Source organism: Nerophis lumbriciformis, linkage group LG09, assembly GCF_033978685.3.
Source record: "Nerophis lumbriciformis linkage group LG09, RoL_Nlum_v2.1, whole genome shotgun sequence".
Classification (NCBI taxonomy): Eukaryota; Metazoa; Chordata; class Actinopteri; order Syngnathiformes; family Syngnathidae; genus Nerophis; species Nerophis lumbriciformis.
Genome location: NC_084556.2, coordinates 48,695,001 through 48,717,863, shown reverse-complemented (window position 1 = coordinate 48,717,863; position 22,863 = coordinate 48,695,001). Strand labels below are relative to the sequence as shown.

Below are 22,863 nucleotides of genomic sequence, written 5' to 3'. Positions count from 1 at the left end.
ATCCTAGAGCTAGACAGGTTTGGCTTACTGTACAGGACAGGTAGCTACGTTCTGGCGCGGGATAGCAGGTTGTGCAGACTTATGAAAGCGGTCCTCTGATCAGCCACTGATTGCTGGTGATTGATTGCAGCTGCTTGCTGCCGCCGGACTGACATGCGTTTGGCGCGCCCCTGGAATTGTGCTCCTGGAGGTGCGCTCATCAGAGCGCAAAGATGAGTGCGTATTGGAATGCGCCGGGGCCGTGACAACAGTAATAGTAATAGCATGATTACTGTCATTATTTTCTATTACTAATATTACTATCAACATTATTACTTTCATTGTTGTTATTTCTAACTGTATGTTATTATTAACGGTATGATTGTTATTATTGTTAATATCGATAATAATAGCATGATTATTATAATCATTTTATTATCATCGTTATTATCATTAAAATCATTATTATTACTTGTATTATAGTTATTATTTATTATTATTATTATTTATTTGTTTATTATTTATTATTATTTATTTGTTCATTAAAGTTTGTGTAAGTCTAAATCTAAGTCTATTAACAGTAGGGTTTTTAGTGTTAATAATATTAATTTAATAATAATAGCATGCTTCCTGTCATTATTATTATTATTATTATTATTATTATTAGTAGTATTAATATTATATTATTAGTAGTATTTTGTTACTATTGTTATTATCATTATCAATGTGATAATTATTACCACTGCTAGCATTATTACTTTCATTATTGTTATTACTAACGATATGATTGTTATTATTGTTAGTATTGATAATAATAGCACGGTTATTATTATCATTTTGTTATTATCGTTATTAGCATTATAATCATTACTATCACTATTATTATTATCACTTTCATTATATTTATTATAAACAGTGTGATTGTTAGGGTTATTATTGTTAATAGTAATAATAGCCTGATAACCATTGTTATTATATTATTATTATTATTATTATTATTATTATGTTACTATTGTATTATTATGCCATTATTATCACTATTATTGTTATTACTTTTATCATAGTTATTATTAACAGTATGATTGCTAGTGTTATTATTATTAATAGTAATAATAGCATGACTACTATTATAATAATATTATTATTATTATTATTATTATTGTTATTATTATTATTCAGAATCATCCATCCATCCATCCATTTTCTACCGCTTATTCCCTTTGGGGTCGTGGGGGGCGCTGGAGCCTATCTCAGCTACAATCGGGCGGAAGGCGGGGTACACCCTGGACAAGTCGCCACCTCATCGCAGGGCCATCAGAATCAGAAATACTTTATTAATCCCCAAACGAAATTAAAATTTTCAGCACAATCCCATTCAAGATCAGACAAACATTACAGGGAGACAGAACAGGATCAAACATTAGAGGGAGACAGAACAGGATCGCTGACGGGTCTGCCAACTTCCGGCGCTATTACTGTTGTATGTTACTATTGTATTATTATACCATTATTATCACTATTATTGTTTTATATCATCAGTATAATTGTCATTAATATTGTATTAACAATAATAATAGCACGATGATTATCATCATCATCATCATCATCATTATTATTATAGTAGTAAAAATGGTTACATGCATTGTTGCACTGTGGCCACTAGAGGGAGACATTGGTCTTCGTCTCAACACGGCTCTGGCCGTCGGGTGTGGGCGGGGTCTCATGCTCACCTGCGCAGGTCGTCTTGTTGCAGTCTTGAGAGGACGAGGAGGAGCAGCAGGGAAAGATGCGAGTGATCAACGTCTCGTGCGGACACGGTGAGAGGATGAGCAATATGACAGCGTGAACGACGACAATGCTAACATACTGATAATGACGTGATTGCTAAAGTAAGACGATCTTTCAGGTCTTTTGTGTGCTGACATTGTTTAGTGACTTTAGGGTCGGGTCACTTGATCTGTTGTGTCAACACGAGGACCGCCGCCCTGCAGGTCAAACGGGTTTTGAGCGGACGCGCGTCCCCGTGTCACGTGACGTCATCTGTTTGCTGTTCTGGTCGCAGACGTACCCACCGGCGGCGTCCACAGCCAGTGGGCGGGACTAACGCTGGCCCTGCTCTCCGCCATCCTGGTAGGCGGAAGTGTCATCCTGAAGAAGAAAGCTCTCCTGCGATTGGCCAACAGGGGGCAAACGAGAGCAGGTGGGCAACTTTTTTTCGATTGATTGAAACTTTTATTAGTAGGTCGCACAGTACAGTACATATTCCGTACAATTGACCACTAAATGGTAACACCCGAATAAGTTTTTCAACTTGTTTAAGTCGGGGTCCACTTTTGATTGATTGATTCATGGTACAGATATATACTATCATCATAATACACACCATACTTGCCAACCTTGAGACCTCCGATTTCGGGAGGTAGGGGGAGGGCGTGGGCGTGGTCGGGGTGGGGCGGGGGCGTGGTCGGGGGCGTGGCTAAAATGGGAGGAGTATATTTACAGCTAGAATTCACCAAGTCAAGTATTTCATAGATTTTATATATATATATATATATATATATATATATATATATATATATATATATAAGAAATACTTGACGTTCAGTGAATTCTAGCTATATGTATATATATATATATATATATATATATATGTATTTTATTATATATATATATATATATATATATATATATATATATATATATATATATATTAGAGATGCGCGGATAGGCAATTATTTCATCTGCAACCGCATCAGAAAGTCGTCAACCATCCGCCATCCACCCGATGTAACATTTGATCAGAACCGCACCCACCCGCCATCCGCCCGCACCCGCCCGTTGTTATATATCTAATATAGACGATGCAAGGCATTAGTGAGGTTATAAAGCTTTTGCCTGTTAAAGAAAGGAGACTGATCCAATGCAGCACAGACATTCGCGTGCCACGCTGTCACGACCCAGACGCACACCAGTGCGCAATCATATGGGAGCCGCGCTGAGCGCACCTCCAAGCACGTGGAGGTGCGATGTCCCTCGCACCCGCGGCGGCTCCCCCCGGGCTCGCGCCCGAGGCTTCAGCGCGCACCGCGGCGGCCATCCTTCTCGTCGCGGCAGGTAAGCTGTGCGGGCGGAGCGCGCGGAGTGACCCCTGTTACGAGCCCCCGGCCACGGGGGTAGCGGGCAGGTAAGCTGCTTACCTGCTGCGCGTGACGCCGGCCGCGGCGAAGGCGGACGAGGCGGGGTGTCGGTGCGGTGGGAGCGGTGGTGACCCTGGACGTGCGTCGGGCCCTTCTCGCGGATCACCTCAGCTACGGCTCCCGGTGGGGCCCTCTCGGGGGAAGGGGCCTCGGTCCCGGACCCCGGCGAGGCGTCCCTTCTCCGCTCCGTAAAAGTGTCCATCTCTTTTTTTTTTCTTCTTCTGTTGTGGCATATGCAGCAGGTGCCTGCTCGTTTTTCGTATGTGGGTAACAACATTTAACTATGTATATATATTTCCGAATTGGTTTAACTGCCACCCGCCTGAATCTATTTAAAATCTAATTTTTTTTTATTTCAACCGCCCGACCCGACCCGCGGATAAAATCTAATTTTTTTTTATTTCAACCGCCCGAACCGCGGATAATCCACGGACTCCGCGGTTGTGTCCGCAAACCGCGCATCTCTAATATATATATATATATATATATAAATATATATATATATATATATATATATATATATATATATAAATAAAATAAATACTTGAATTTCAGTGTTCATTTATTTACACATATACACACACATAACACTCATCTACTCATTGTTGAGTTAAGGGTTGAATTGTCCATCCTTGTTCTATTCTCTGTCACTATTTTTCGAACCATGCTGAACACCCTCTCTGATGATGCACTCTGTGTGGCACGCACAAAAGTGCTTTCATCAAATGCACTAGATGGCAGTATTGTCCTGTTTAAGAGTGTCACAACATTGCTGTTTACGGCAGACGAACTGCTTTACGGTATACAAAAACGTGACTGCTGTTGTTGTGTGTTGTTGCCGCGCTGGGAGGACGTTAATGAAACTTATGTGACTTAACTTATGTGAAACCCACATAAGATACCAAGAACTCGCCCTCTATCATTCTACAGTTATAACGTTATTGGGCAGGTATGCTGTTTATGTTGTGGGTTAGCGGACTCAGGTCCTCATGTACCTGAGTCCGCCTGAATTTCGGGAGATTTTCGGGAGAAAATTTGTCCCGGGCGGTTTTCGGGAGAGGCGCTGAATTTCGGGAGTCTCTCGGAAAATCCGGGAGGGTTGGCAAGTATGTAATACACTCATCACACAAGATAATCATCAGAGTATATGCATTGAATTATTTACATTATTTACAATCCGGGGTGTAGGATGTGGGGGGGGGGGGGGGGGGGGGGGTTTGGTTTGGTTGATATCAGCACTTCAGTCATCAACAATTGCATCATCAGAGACATGGACATTGGAACAGTGTAGGTCTGACTTGGTAGGATATGTACAGCAAGTAGTGGACATAGAGAGAGAGAGAGATCAGAAATTACAAGAACAAGTATCTACGTTTGATTATTTACATTTGATTATTTACAATCCGGGGAGGTATGATGTGGAAGGGGGAGGGTGTTAGTTTAGGGTTAAAGTTGCCTGGAGGTGTTCTTTTAGTGCGGTTTTGAAGGAGGATAGAGATGCCCTTTCTTTTTTTTTTACACCTGTTGGAGCGCATTCCACATTGATGTGGCATAGAAAGAGAATGAGTTAAGACCTTTGTTAGATCGGAATCTGGGTTTAACGTGGTTAGTGGAGCTCCCCCTGGTGTTGTGGTTGTGGCGGTCATTTACGTTAAGGAAGTAGTTTGACATGTACTTCGGTATCAGGGAGGTGTAGTGGATATTATAGACCAGGCTCAGTGCAAGTTGTTTTACTCCGTCCTCCACCCTGAGCCAGCCCACTTTGGAGAAGTGGGTAGGAGTGAGGTGGGATCTGGGGTGGAGGTCTAGAAGTAACCTGACTAGCTTGTTCTGGGATGTTTGGAGTCTAGATTTGAGGGTTTTGGAGGTGCTAAGATACCAGCAGGTGCATGCGTAATCGAAAAAGGGTTGAACGAGAGTTCCCGCTAGAATCTTCATGGTGCTTTTGTTGACCGGAGAGGGGATTCTATAGAGAAATCTTGTTCGTTGGTTGACCTTTTTGATTACCTTGGTTGCCATTTTATCACAGGAAAGATTAGCCTCCAGAATGGAACCTAGGTAGGTGACCTCATCTTTCCTGGTGATAACAATGTCACCCACTTTTATAGTGAAGTCATTGACTTTCTTAAACAGGATGGATTCCGTTTTACCCAAGTGTATGGATAGCTTGTTGTCAGCGAGCCAGGTGCGAGTTCTACATGATCTAACATCATTAAAATATGAAAATAAAAAGATTAAGGCAAAGAGGAGTCGATAATAACAACAGTGATAATAATTTCTGATCAACGTTTTGCAATTAAAAATGGCCCACGTCACACATTGATTATTTTCAGCCGCAATAACACTCCCTGCCTGCCAGTCGCCGCTGTTCATTGTGACGAACGGCGCTGACGAGCTAAACTAGTGTTTCGGCTTAACGTGTGTGTGTGTGTGTGTGTGTGTGTGTGTGTGTGTGTGTGTGTGTGTGTAGGCGAAGGAGGTCATGGCTACCTGAAGGACTGCTTGTGGTGGAGCGGCCTGCTGACCAGTAAGTCCTTCACTTCAAACAGCGTTAGCCTAGCATGTGCCTTTATGCTGACGTCGCTTATAAATCCTAAAGACCTTAGTGTCCACATGCGTGGACAGCACCTTTTAGCTCTTATTTCCAAAATTGTTTACACTACTGAATTGGGGTCTTATGGCCGCTTATGTGTACACTTATACTGCCATCTGCTGGTGTCAGAAGAGTATAACATGCAATGGAATTTGGAATGAAAAGTGTAAAAATAAGAATTAGCATGTCACTAAACATGAAGTACACATAGGTGTACTTATGGACTAAGTACATCATATCAAAAGATGATTCTTAGTTTTTATTCTAATTAGGGTCCAATAAGCCCAAATAGCAAAGAGAAATAAAAAAAGCATGTAAACAAACAGCTTGGGCCTTATCATGCTAACGTGAGTCAAGCTAAGCATATAGATGTTTATGCTGTGGCTAATGTTCACGCTAATGTTGTTCATATTAAAATACTCATGCTGATGTTGTTCATACTAATACTCACGCTAATGTTGTTCGTACTAATACTCATGCTAATGTTGTTCATACTAATACTCATGCTAATGTTGTTCATACTAATACTCATGCTAATGTTGTTCATACTAATACTCATGCTAATCTTGTTCATACTAATACTCATGCTAATGTTGTTCATACTAATACTCATGCTAATGTTGTTCATACTAATACTCGTGCTAATGTTGTTCATACTAATACTCACGCTAATGTTGTTCATACTAATACTCATGCTAATGTTGTTCATACTAAAATACTCATTCTAATTTTGTTCATACTAATACTCATGCTAATGTTCATACTAATACTCATGCTAATGTTCTTCATAATAATACTCATTCTAATGTTGGTCATACTAATACTCATGCTAATGCTGTTCATACTAATACTCATGCTAATGTTCTTCATAATAATACTCATTCTAATGTTGTTCATACTAATACTCATGCTAATGTTGTTCATACTAAAATACTCATTCTAATTTTGTTCATACTAATACTCATGCTAATGTTCATACTAATACTCATGCTAATGTTCTTCATAATAATACTCATTCTAATGTTGGTCATACTAATACTCATGCTAATGCTGTTCATACTAATACTCATGCTAATGTTCTTCATAATAATACTCATTCTAATGTTGTTCATACTAATACTCATGCTAATGTTGTTCATACTAAAATACTCATTCTAATTTTGTTCATACTAATACTCATGCTAATGTTCATACTAATACTCATGCTAATGTTCTTCATAATAATACTCATTCTAATGTTGGTCATACTAATACTCATGCTAATGCTGTTCATACTAATACTCATGCTAATGTTCTTCATAATAATACTCATTCTAATGTTGTTCATACTAATACTCATGCTAATGTTGTTCATACTAAAATACTCACGCTAATGTTGTTCATACTAATACTCACGCTAATGTTGTTCATACTAATACTCATGCTAATGTTGTTCATACTAAAATACTCATTCTAATTTTGTTCATACTAATACTCATGCTAATGTTGTTCATACTAATACTCATGCTAATGTTGTTCGTACTAATACTCATGCTAATGTTCATACTAATACTCATGCTAATGTTCATACTAATACTCATGCTAATGTTGTTCATACTAATACTCATTCTAATGTTGTTCATACTAATACTCATGCTAATGTTGTTCATACTAAAATACTCATTCTAATTTTGTTCATACTAATACTCATGCTAATGTTCATACTAATACTCATGCTAATGTTCTTCATAATAATACTCATTCTAATGTTGGTCATACTAATACTCATGCTAATGCTGTTCATACTAATACTCATGCTAATGTTCTTCATAATAATACTCATTCTAATGTTGTTCATACTAATACTCATGCTAATGTTGTTCATACTAAAATACTCATTCTAATTTTGTTCATACTAATACTCATGCTAATGTTCATACTAATACTCATGCTAATGTTCTTCATAATAATACTCATTCTAATGTTGGTCATACTAATACTCATGCTAATGCTGTTCATACTAATACTCATGCTAATGTTCTTCATAATAATACTCATTCTAATGTTGTTCATACTAATACTCATGCTAATGTTGTTCATACTAAAATACTCACGCTAATGTTGTTCATACTAATACTCACGCTAATGTTGTTCATACTAATACTCATGCTAATGTTGTTCATACTAAAATACTCATTCTAATTTTGTTCATACTAATACTCATGCTAATGTTGTTCATACTAATACTCATGCTAATGTTGTTCGTACTAATACTCATGCTAATGTTCATACTAATACTCATGCTAATGTTCATACTAATACTCATGCTAATGTTGTTCATACTAAAATACTCATTCTAATGTTACTCATACTAATACTCATGCTAATGTTGTTCATAGTAATGGTCATGCTAATGTTGTTCATACTAATACTCATGCTAATGTTCTTCATACTAATAGTCATGCTAATGTTGTTTATACTAATACTCATGCTAATGTTATTCATACTAAAATACTCATTATAATGTTGTTCATACTAATACTCATGCTAATGTTGTTCATACTAATACTCATGCTAATGTTGTTCATACTAAAATACTCATGCTAATGTTGTTCATACTAATACGCATGCTAATGTTGTTCATACTAATACTCACGCTAATGTTGTTCGTACTAATACTCATGCTAATTTTGTTCATACTAATACTCATGCTAATGTTGTTCATACTAATACGCATGCTAATTTTGTTCATACTAATACTCATGCTAATGTTGTTCATACTAATACTCATGCTAATGTTGTTCATACTAATACCCATGCTAATGTTGTTCATACTAATACTCATGCTAATGTTGTTCATACTAATACGCATGCTAATTTTGTTCATACTAATACTCATGCTAATGTTGTTCATACTAATACTCATGCTAATGTTGTTCATACTAATACTCATGCTAATGTTGTTCATACTAATACTCATGCTAATGTTGTTCATACTAATACTCACGCTAATGTTGTTCATACTAATACTCATGCTAATGTTGTTCATACTAATACTCATGCTAATGTTGTTCATACTAATACTCACGCTAATGTTGTTCATACTAATACTCACGCTAATGTTGTTCATACTAATACGCATGCTAATTTTGTTCATACTAATACTCATGCTAATGTTGTTCATACTAATACGCATGCTAATTTTGTTCATACTAATACTCATGCTAATGTTGTTCATACTAATACTCATGCTAATGTTTTTCATACTAATACTCATGCTAATGTTGTTCATACTAAAATACTCATTCTAATGTTACTCATACTAATACTCATGCTAATGTTGTTCATAGTAATGGTCATGCTAATGTTGTTCATACTAATACTCATGCTAATGTTCTTCATACTAATAGTCATGCTAATGTTGTTTATACTAATACTCATGCTAATGTTATTCATACTAAAATACTCATTATAATGTTGTTCATACTAATACTCATGCTAATGTTGTTCATACTAATACTCATGCTAATGTTGTTCATACTAAAATACTCATGCTAATGTTGTTCATACTAATACGCATGCTAATGTTGTTCATACTAATACTCACGCTAATGTTGTTCGTACTAATACTCATGCTAATGTTGTTCATACTAATACTCACGCTAATGTTGTTCATACTAATACGCATGCTAATTTTGTTCATACTAATACTCATGCTAATGTTGTTCATACTAATACGCATGCTAATTTTGTTCATACTAATACTCATGCTAATGTTGTTCATACTAATACTCATGCTAATGTTGTTCATACTAAAATACTCATGCTAATTTTGTTCATACTAATACTCATGCTAATGTTGTTCATACTAAAACTCATGCTAATGTTGTTCATACTAATACTCATGCTAATGTTGTTCATACTAATACTCATGCTAATGTTGTTCATACTAATACTCATGCTAATGTTGTTCATACTAAAATACTCATGCTAATTTTGTTCATACTAATACTCATGCTAATGTTGTTCATACTAAAACTCATGCTAATGTTGTTCATACTAATACTCATGCTAATGTTGTTCATACTAATACTCATGCTAATTTTTTTCATACTAATACTCATGCTAATGTTTTTCATACTAATACTCATGCTAATATTGCTCATACTAATACTCATGCTAATGTTGTTCATACTAATACTCACGCTAATGTTGTTCATACTAATACTCATGTTAATGTTGCTCATGCTAATAATACTCATGCTATTGTTGTTCATACTAATACTCATGCTAATGTTGTTCATACTAATACTCATGCTAATGTTGTTCATACTAATACTCATGCTAATGTTGTTCATACTAATACTCATGTTAATGTTGCTCATGCTAATACTCATGCTATTGTTGTTCATACTAATACTCATGCTAATGTTGTTCATACTAATACTTACGCTAATGTTGTTCACACTAAAATACTCATGCTAATGTTGTTCATACTAATACTCATGCTAATGTTGTTCATACTAAAATACTAATTCTAATGTTGTTCATACTAATACTCATGCTAATGTTGTTCATATTTATACGCATGCTAATTTTGTTCATACTAATACTCATGCTAATGTTGTTCATACTAATACTCATGATAATGTTACTCATACTAATACTCATGCTAATGTTGTTCATGCTAATACTCACGCTAATGTTGTTCATACTAATACTCATGCTAATGTTGTTCATACTAATACTTACGCTAATGTTGTTCACACTAAAATACGCTAATGTTGTTCATACTAATACTCATGCTAATGTTGTTCATACTAATACTCATGCTAATGTTGTTCATACTAATACTCATGCTAATGTTGTTCATACTAATACTTACGCTAATGTTGTTCACACTAAAATACTCATGCTAATGTTGTTCATACTAATACTCATGCTAATGTTGTTCATACTAAAATACTAATTCTAATGTTGTTCATACTAATACTCATGCTAATGTTGTTCATACTAAAATACTCACGCTAATGTTGTTCATACTAATACTCACGCTAATGTTGTTCATACTAATACTCATGCTAATGTTGTTCATACTAAAATACTCATTCTAATTTTGTTCATACTAATACTCATGCTAATGTTGTTCATACTAATACTCATGCTAATGTTGTTCGTACTAATACTCATGCTAATGTTCATACTAATACTCATGCTAATGTTCATACTAATACTCATGCTAATGTTGTTCATACTAAAATACTCATTCTAATGTTACTCATACTAATACTCATGCTAATGTTGTTCATAGTAATGGTCATGCTAATGTTGTTCATACTAATACTCATGCTAATGTTCTTCATACTAATAGTCATGCTAATGTTGTTTATACTAATACTCATGCTAATGTTATTCATACTAAAATACTCATTATAATGTTGTTCATACTAATACTCATGCTAATGTTGTTCATACTAATACTCATGCTAATGTTGTTCATACTAAAATACTCATGCTAATGTTGTTCATACTAATACGCATGCTAATGTTGTTCATACTAATACTCACGCTAATGTTGTTCGTACTAATACTCATGCTAATTTTGTTCATACTAATACTCATGCTAATGTTGTTCATACTAATACGCATGCTAATTTTGTTCATACTAATACTCATGCTAATGTTGTTCATACTAATACTCATGCTAATGTTGTTCATACTAATACCCATGCTAATGTTGTTCATACTAATACTCATGCTAATGTTGTTCATACTAATACGCATGCTAATTTTGTTCATACTAATACTCATGCTAATGTTGTTCATACTAATACTCATGCTAATGTTGTTCATACTAATACTCATGCTAATGTTGTTCATACTAATACTCATGCTAATGTTGTTCATACTAATACTCACGCTAATGTTGTTCATACTAATACTCATGCTAATGTTGTTCATACTAATACTCATGCTAATGTTGTTCATACTAATACTCACGCTAATGTTGTTCATACTAATACTCACGCTAATGTTGTTCATACTAATACGCATGCTAATTTTGTTCATACTAATACTCATGCTAATGTTGTTCATACTAATACGCATGCTAATTTTGTTCATACTAATACTCATGCTAATGTTGTTCATACTAATACTCATGCTAATGTTTTTCATACTAATACTCATGCTAATGTTGTTCATACTAAAATACTCATTCTAATGTTACTCATACTAATACTCATGCTAATGTTGTTCATAGTAATGGTCATGCTAATGTTGTTCATACTAATACTCATGCTAATGTTCTTCATACTAATAGTCATGCTAATGTTGTTTATACTAATACTCATGCTAATGTTATTCATACTAAAATACTCATTATAATGTTGTTCATACTAATACTCATGCTAATGTTGTTCATACTAATACTCATGCTAATGTTGTTCATACTAAAATACTCATGCTAATGTTGTTCATACTAATACGCATGCTAATGTTGTTCATACTAATACTCACGCTAATGTTGTTCGTACTAATACTCATGCTAATGTTGTTCATACTAATACTCACGCTAATGTTGTTCATACTAATACGCATGCTAATTTTGTTCATACTAATACTCATGCTAATGTTGTTCATACTAATACGCATGCTAATTTTGTTCATACTAATACTCATGCTAATGTTGTTCATACTAATACTCATGCTAATGTTGTTCATACTAAAATACTCATGCTAATTTTGTTCATACTAATACTCATGCTAATGTTGTTCATACTAAAACTCATGCTAATGTTGTTCATACTAATACTCATGCTAATGTTGTTCATACTAATACTCATGCTAATGTTGTTCATACTAATACTCATGCTAATGTTGTTCATACTAAAATACTCATGCTAATTTTGTTCATACTAATACTCATGCTAATGTTGTTCATACTAAAACTCATGCTAATGTTGTTCATACTAATACTCATGCTAATGTTGTTCATACTAATACTCATGCTAATTTTTTTCATACTAATACTCATGCTAATGTTTTTCATACTAATACTCATGCTAATATTGCTCATACTAATACTCATGCTAATGTTGTTCATACTAATACTCACGCTAATGTTGTTCATACTAATACTCATGTTAATGTTGCTCATGCTAATAATACTCATGCTATTGTTGTTCATACTAATACTCATGCTAATGTTGTTCATACTAATACTCATGCTAATGTTGTTCATACTAATACTCATGCTAATGTTGTTCATACTAATACTCATGTTAATGTTGCTCATGCTAATACTCATGCTATTGTTGTTCATACTAATACTCATGCTAATGTTGTTCATACTAATACTTACGCTAATGTTGTTCACACTAAAATACTCATGCTAATGTTGTTCATACTAATACTCATGCTAATGTTGTTCATACTAAAATACTAATTCTAATGTTGTTCATACTAATACTCATGCTAATGTTGTTCATATTTATACGCATGCTAATTTTGTTCATACTAATACTCATGCTAATGTTGTTCATACTAATACTCATGATAATGTTACTCATACTAATACTCATGCTAATGTTGTTCATGCTAATACTCACGCTAATGTTGTTCATACTAATACTCATGCTAATGTTGTTCATACTAATACTTACGCTAATGTTGTTCACACTAAAATACGCTAATGTTGTTCATACTAATACTCATGCTAATGTTGTTCATACTAATACTCATGCTAATGTTGTTCATACTAATACTCATGCTAATGTTGTTCATACTAATACTTACGCTAATGTTGTTCACACTAAAATACTCATGCTAATGTTGTTCATACTAATACTCATGCTAATGTTGTTCATACTAAAATACTAATTCTAATGTTGTTCATACTAATACTCATGCTAATGTTGTTCATATTTATACGCATGCTAATTTTGTTCATACTAATACTCATGCTAATGTTGTTCATACTAATACTCATGATAATGTTACTCATACTAATACTCATGCTAATGTTGTTCATGCTAATACTCACGCTAATGTTGTTCATACTAATACTCATGCTAATGTTGTTCATACTAATACTCATGCTAATGTTGTTCATACTAATACTCATGCTAATGTTGTTCATACTAATACTCATGCTAATGTTGTTCATACTAATACTCATGCTAATGTTGTTCATACTAATACTCATGCTAATGTTGTTCATACTAAAATACTCATTCTAATGTTGTTCATACTAATACTCACGCTAATGTTGTTCATACTAATACTCATGCTAATGTTGTTCATACTAAAATACTCATTCTAATGTTGTTCATACTAAAATACTCATGCTAATGTTGTTCATACTAAAATACTCATTCTAATGTTGTTCATACTAATACTCATGCTAATGTTGTTCGTACTAATACTCATGCTAATGTTCATACTAATACTCATGCTAATGTTCATACTAATACTCATGCTAATGTTGTTCATACTAATACTCATTCTAATGTTGTTCATACTAATACTCATGCTAATGTTGTTCATACTAAAATACTCATTCTAATTTTGTTCATACTAATACTCATGCTAATGTTCATACTAATACTCATGCTAATGTTCTTCATAATAATACTCATTCTAATGTTGGTCATACTAATACTCATGCTAATGCTGTTCATACTAATACTCATGCTAATGTTCTTCATAATAATACTCATTCTAATGTTGTTCATACTAATACTCATGCTAATGTTGTTCATACTAAAATACTCATTCTAATTTTGTTCATACTAATACTCATGCTAATGTTCATACTAATACTCATGCTAATGTTCTTCATAATAATACTCATTCTAATGTTGGTCATACTAATACTCATGCTAATGCTGTTCATACTAATACTCATGCTAATGTTCTTCATAATAATACTCATTCTAATGTTGTTCATACTAATACTCATGCTAATGTTGTTCATACTAAAATACTCACGCTAATGTTGTTCATACTAATACTCACGCTAATGTTGTTCATACTAATACTCATGCTAATGTTGTTCATACTAAAATACTCATTCTAATTTTGTTCATACTAATACTCATGCTAATGTTGTTCATACTAATACTCATGCTAATGTTGTTCGTACTAATACTCATGCTAATGTTCATACTAATACTCATGCTAATGTTCATACTAATACTCATGCTAATGTTGTTCATACTAAAATACTCATTCTAATGTTACTCATACTAATACTCATGCTAATGTTGTTCATAGTAATGGTCATGCTAATGTTGTTCATACTAATACTCATGCTAATGTTCTTCATACTAATAGTCATGCTAATGTTGTTTATACTAATACTCATGCTAATGTTATTCATACTAAAATACTCATTATAATGTTGTTCATACTAATACTCATGCTAATGTTGTTCATACTAATACTCATGCTAATGTTGTTCATACTAAAATACTCATGCTAATGTTGTTCATACTAATACGCATGCTAATGTTGTTCATACTAATACTCACGCTAATGTTGTTCGTACTAATACTCATGCTAATTTTGTTCATACTAATACTCATGCTAATGTTGTTCATACTAATACGCATGCTAATTTTGTTCATACTAATACTCATGCTAATGTTGTTCATACTAATACTCATGCTAATGTTGTTCATACTAATACCCATGCTAATGTTGTTCATACTAATACTCATGCTAATGTTGTTCATACTAATACGCATGCTAATTTTGTTCATACTAATACTCATGCTAATGTTGTTCATACTAATACTCATGCTAATGTTGTTCATACTAATACTCATGCTAATGTTGTTCATACTAATACTCATGCTAATGTTGTTCATACTAATACTCACGCTAATGTTGTTCATACTAATACTCATGCTAATGTTGTTCATACTAATACTCATGCTAATGTTGTTCATACTAATACTCACGCTAATGTTGTTCATACTAATACTCACGCTAATGTTGTTCATACTAATACGCATGCTAATTTTGTTCATACTAATACTCATGCTAATGTTGTTCATACTAATACGCATGCTAATTTTGTTCATACTAATACTCATGCTAATGTTGTTCATACTAATACTCATGCTAATGTTTTTCATACTAATACTCATGCTAATGTTGTTCATACTAAAATACTCATTCTAATGTTACTCATACTAATACTCATGCTAATGTTGTTCATAGTAATGGTCATGCTAATGTTGTTCATACTAATACTCATGCTAATGTTCTTCATACTAATAGTCATGCTAATGTTGTTTATACTAATACTCATGCTAATGTTATTCATACTAAAATACTCATTATAATGTTGTTCATACTAATACTCATGCTAATGTTGTTCATACTAATACTCATGCTAATGTTGTTCATACTAAAATACTCATGCTAATGTTGTTCATACTAATACGCATGCTAATGTTGTTCATACTAATACTCACGCTAATGTTGTTCGTACTAATACTCATGCTAATGTTGTTCATACTAATACTCACGCTAATGTTGTTCATACTAATACGCATGCTAATTTTGTTCATACTAATACTCATGCTAATGTTGTTCATACTAATACGCATGCTAATTTTGTTCATACTAATACTCATGCTAATGTTGTTCATACTAATACTCATGCTAATGTTGTTCATACTAAAATACTCATGCTAATTTTGTTCATACTAATACTCATGCTAATGTTGTTCATACTAAAACTCATGCTAATGTTGTTCATACTAATACTCATGCTAATGTTGTTCATACTAATACTCATGCTAATGTTGTTCATACTAATACTCATGCTAATGTTGTTCATACTAAAATACTCATTCTAATGTTGTTCATACTAATACTCACGCTAATGTTGTTCATACTAATACTCATGCTAATGTTGTTCATACTAAAATACTCATTCTAATGTTGTTCATACTAAAATACTCATGCTAATGTTGTTCATACTAAAATACTCATTCTAATGTTGTTCATACTAATACTCATGCTAATGTTGTTCGTACTAATACTCATGCTAATGTTCATACTAATACTCATGCTAATGTTCATACTAATACTCATGCTAATGTTGTTCATACTAATACTCATTCTAATGTTGTTCATACTAATACTCATGCTAATGTTGTTCATACTAAAATACTCATTCTAATTTTGTTCATACTAATACTCATGCTAATGTTCATACTAATACTCATGCTAATGTTCTTCATAATAATACTCATTCTAATGTTGGTCATACTAATACTCATGCTAATGCTGTTCATACTAATACTCATGCTAATGTTCTTCATAATAATACTCATTCTAATGTTGTTCATACTAATACTCATGCTAATGTTGTTCATACTAAAATACTCATTCTAATTTTGTTCATACTAATACTCATGCTAATGTTCATACTAATACTCATGCTAATGTTCTTCATAATAATACTCATTCTAATGTTGGTCATACTAATACTCATGCTAATGCTGTTCATACTAATACTCATGCTAATGTTCTTCATAATAATACTCATTCTAATGTTGTTCATACTAATACTCATGCTAATGTTGTTCATACTAAAATACTCACGCTAATGTTGTTCATACTAATACTCACGCTAATGTTGTTCATACTAATACTCATGCTAATGTTGTTCATACTAAAATACTCATTCTAATTTTGTTCATACTAATACTCATGCTAATGTTGTTCATACTAATACTCATGCTAATGTTGTTCGTACTAATACTCATGCTAATGTTCATACTAATACTCATGCTAATGTTCATACTAATACTCATGCTAATGTTGTTCATACTAAAATACTCATTCTAATGTTACTCATACTAATACTCATGCTAATGTTGTTCATAGTAATGGTCATGCTAATGTTGTTCATACTAATACTCATGCTAATGTTCTTCATACTAATAGTCATGCTAATGTTGTTTATACTAATACTCATGCTAATGTTATTCATACTAAAATACTCATTATAATGTTGTTCATACTAATACTCATGCTAATGTTGTTCATACTAATACTCATGCTAATGTTGTTCATACTAAAATACTCATGCTAATGTTGTTCATACTAATACGCATGCTAATGTTGTTCATACTAATACTCACGCTAATGTTGTTCGTACTAATACTCATGCTAATTTTGTTCATACTAATACTCATGCTAATGTTGTTCATACTAATACGCATGCTAATTTTGTTCATACTAATACTCATGCTAATGTTGTTCATACTAATACTCATGCTAATGTTGTTCATACTAATACCCATGCTAATGTTGTTCATACTAATACTCATGCTAATGTTGTTCATACTAATACGCATGCTAATTTTGTTCATACTAATACTCATGCTAATGTTGTTCATACTAATACTCATGCTAATGTTGTTCATACTAATACTCATGCTAATGTTGTTCATACTAATACTCATGCTAATGTTGTTCATACTAATACTCACGCTAATGTTGTTCATACTAATACTCATGCTAATGTTGTTCATACTAATACTCATGCTAATGTTGTTCATACTAATACTCACGCTAATGTTGTTCATACTAATACTCACGCTAATGTTGTTCATACTAATACGCATGCTAATTTTGTTCATACTAATACTCATGCTAATGTTGTTCATACTAATACGCATGCTAATTTTGTTCATACTAATACTCATGCTAATGTTGTTCATACTAATACTCATGCTAATGTTTTTCATACTAATACTCATGCTAATGTTGTTCATACTAAAATACTCATTCTAATGTTACTCATACTAATACTCATGCTAATGTTGTTCATAGTAATGGTCATGCTAATGTTGTTCATACTAATACTCATGCTAATGTTCTTCATACTAATAGTCATGCTAATGTTGTTTATACTAATACTCATGCTAATGTTATTCATACTAAAATACTCATTATAATGTTGTTCATACTAATACTCATGCTAATGTTGTTCATACTAATACTCATGCTAATGTTGTTCATACTAAAATACTCATGCTAATGTTGTTCATACTAATACGCATGCTAATGTTGTTCATACTAATACTCACGCTAATGTTGTTCGTACTAATACTCATGCTAATGTTGTTCATACTAATACTCACGCTAATGTTGTTCATACTAATACGCATGCTAATTTTGTTCATACTAATACTCATGCTAATGTTGTTCATACTAATACGCATGCTAATTTTGTTCATACTAATACTCATGCTAATGTTGTTCATACTAATACTCATGCTAATGTTGTTCATACTAAAATACTCATGCTAATTTTGTTCATACTAATACTCATGCTAATGTTGTTCATACTAAAACTCATGCTAATGTTGTTCATACTAATACTCATGCTAATGTTGTTCATACTAATACTCATGCTAATGTTGTTCATACTAATACTCATGCTAATGTTGTTCATACTAAAATACTCATGCTAATTTTGTTCATACTAATACTCATGCTAATGTTGTTCATACTAAAACTCATGCTAATGTTGTTCATACTAATACTCATGCTAATGTTGTTCATACTAATACTCATGCTAATTTTTTTCATACTAATACTCATGCTAATGTTTTTCATACTAATACTCATGCTAATATTGCTCATACTAATACTCATGCTAATGTTGTTCATACTAATACTCACGCTAATGTTGTTCATACTAATACTCATGTTAATGTTGCTCATGCTAATAATACTCATGCTATTGTTGTTCATACTAATACTCATGCTAATGTTGTTCATACTAATACTCATGCTAATGTTGTTCATACTAATACTCATGCTAATGTTGTTCATACTAATACTCATGTTAATGTTGCTCATGCTAATACTCATGCTATTGTTGTTCATACTAATACTCATGCTAATGTTGTTCATACTAATACTTACGCTAATGTTGTTCACACTAAAATACTCATGCTAATGTTGTTCATACTAATACTCATGCTAATGTTGTTCATACTAAAATACTAATTCTAATGTTGTTCATACTAATACTCATGCTAATGTTGTTCATATTTATACGCATGCTAATTTTGTTCATACTAATACTCATGCTAATGTTGTTCATACTAATACTCATGATAATGTTACTCATACTAATACTCATGCTAATGTTGTTCATGCTAATACTCACGCTAATGTTGTTCATACTAATACTCATGCTAATGTTGTTCATACTAATACTTACGCTAATGTTGTTCACACTAAAATACGCTAATGTTGTTCATACTAATACTCATGCTAATGTTGTTCATACTAATACTCATGCTAATGTTGTTCATACTAATACTCATGCTAATGTTGTTCATACTAATACTTACGCTAATGTTGTTCACACTAAAATACTCATGCTAATGTTGTTCATACTAATACTCATGCTAATGTTGTTCATACTAAAATACTAATTCTAATGTTGTTCATACTAATACTCATGCTAATGTTGTTCATATTTATACGCATGCTAATTTTGTTCATACTAATACTCATGCTAATGTTGTTCATACTAATACTCATGATAATGTTACTCATACTAATACTCATGCTAATGTTGTTCATGCTAATACTCACGCTAATGTTGTTCATACTAATACTCATGCTAATGTTGTTCATACTAATACTCATGCTAATGTTGTTCATACTAATACTCATGCTAATGTTGTTCATACTAATACTCATGCTAATGTTGTTCATACTAATACTCATGCTAATGTTGTTCATACTAATACTCATGCTAATGTTGTTCATACTAAAATACTCATTCTAATGTTGTTCATACTAATACTCACGCTAATGTTGTTCATACTAATACTCATGCTAATGTTGTTCATACTAAAATACTCATTCTAATGTTGTTCATACTAAAATACTCATGCTAATGTTGTTCATACTAAAATACTCATTCTAATGTTGTTCATACTAATACTCATGCTAATGTTGTTCATACTAAAATACTAATGCTGATGTTACTCATGTTGATGTTTATGCTCATGCTAATACTGATGCTAATGTTTCTCATGCTAAATGACGGTTATGCTCATGCTAACACTCACGCTAATGTTACTCATACTAAAACTCATGACAATGCTTATTCTAATGTTCATGCTAATGTTGCTCATGCTAATGCTCATGCTAATAATATTTACTCATGTTGATGCTAATACTGATGTTAATCACGCTCTATAAATCTAATCCATTATTATTATTATTATTATCATGCTAACTCTTGTTCATGCTAATTCTTGCGCTAATGTGGTTCACACTGATATTATTGACTATGCTCATGCTAATGTTGCTCATGTTGATGTTAATGCTCATGCTAACACTGATGCCAATCTTGCTCATGCTAACGCTCTTGTTGATGCTAATGCTAATGCTAATGCTAATGCTAATGCTAATGCTAATGCTCATTTCCCGCAGTGGGCGCCGGAGAGGCCTGCAACTTTGCGGCCTACATGTTCGCTGCAGCCACGCTGGTGACGCCATTGGGCGCCCTGAGCGTGCTTGTCAGGTACCGGAACACTGTGCACGTGCACACACACACACACACACACACACACACACACACACACACACACACACACACACACACACACACACACACACACACACACACACACACACACTCACTTGTATTTGTTACCTTCTTGAGACTGCTGAAAAATGCCTACCTCTTTAGGACCACCCTTTCTAGATACATAAAGATGTGTATTTAACACATTAATAATATATACATACTATGCAAATAAAAAGAAGCTTGTTGTGAAAAATGAGTTGGAATTTCACAAGAAAAAGGTCACAATTTCACAAGAAACATTTAGAAAAACGGAACATTTGTGCAATATAATGATAAAAGTTGGAATTGTACTCAATAACAGTCGCAATTTTACAAGAAAAGCTGAACATTTTGGCAATTTTACTCGACAAAAGTCACAATTTTACAAGAAAACTTAAAAATGTTGGCAATATTATAATAATAATTGGAATTTTATTTGGCAAAATTATGACAAAAGTCAGCCGTTCACCTGGCGGGTTTTTCCGAGGATGAATAGGGAAGTCTTTCTTTAGCTTGTTTTATCATGTATTGCTGCCTTTGCACCTGTCAATGTTTACTTTTGTATGCACATTAAATCAACCAAAAATCCTGACTTTGGAGCAATGTTCACGGACTCTAGTATTTGGCTCTCTATTAGATGCAATGGTTTTCCGTATTGGGACCATGATTTATGTCCTAACTTGTTCATTAGTCCTCATATGGTAAGTACTTTTCCTTGTTGATGTCTCAAGAAGGGAAGAAACACACACACACACACACGCACGCACGCACACACACACACACACACACACACACACACACACTCACTCGTATTTGTTACCTTCTTGAGACCGCATTTTTCAATGTGTATTTAACACATTAATAATATATACATACTATGCAAATAAAAAAAAGCTTGTTGTGAAAAATGAGTTGGAATTTCACAAGAAAAAGGTCACAATTTCACAAGAAACATTTAGAAAAACGGAACATTTGTGCAATATAATGATAAAAGTTGGAATTGTACTCAATAACAGTCGCAATTTTACAAGAAAAGCTGAACATTTTGGCAATTTTACTCGACAAAAGTCACAATTTTACAAGAAAACTTAAAGATGTTGGCAATATTATAATAATAATTGGAATTTTACTTGGCAAAATTATGACAAAAGTCAGCCGTTCACCTGGCGGGTTTTTCCGAGGATGAATAGGGAAGTCTTTCTTTAGCTTGTTTTCTCATATACTGCTGCCTTTGCACCTGTCAATGTTTACCTTTGTATGCACATTAAATCAACCAAAAATCCTGACTTTGGAGCAATGTTCACGGACTCTAGTATTTGGCTCTCTATTAGATGCAATGGTTTTCCGTATTGGGACCATGATTTATGTCCTAACTTGTTCATTAGTCCTCATATGGTAGGTACTTTTCCTTGTTGATGTCTCAAGAAGGGAAGAAACACACACACACACACACACACACACACACACACACACACACACACACACACACA

General features: G+C 33.1%; 1 protein-coding gene across 3 annotated transcripts in view; it reads left to right on the top strand.

Annotated features, from left to right (window-relative positions):
- The first annotated feature begins 1,739 nt into the window (after positions 1 to 1,739).
- The window catches only part of LOC133607207 (magnesium transporter NIPA2-like), a 29,759-nt gene continuing 8,635 nt past the window's right edge, over positions 1,740 to 22,863 (top strand). Inside the window, exons 1-4 of one of the 3 annotated variants that reach the window (XM_061961679.2) lie at positions 1,740 to 1,796; positions 2,042 to 2,179; positions 5,647 to 5,703; positions 21,238 to 21,328. In XM_061961679.2, the coding sequence (XP_061817663.1) occupies positions 1,766 to 1,796; positions 2,042 to 2,179; positions 5,647 to 5,703; positions 21,238 to 21,328 (317 nt within the window). In that variant the 5' untranslated portion in view covers positions 1,740 to 1,765. The other 2 variants (XM_061961680.2, XM_061961681.2) reach the window with 2 other exon arrangements.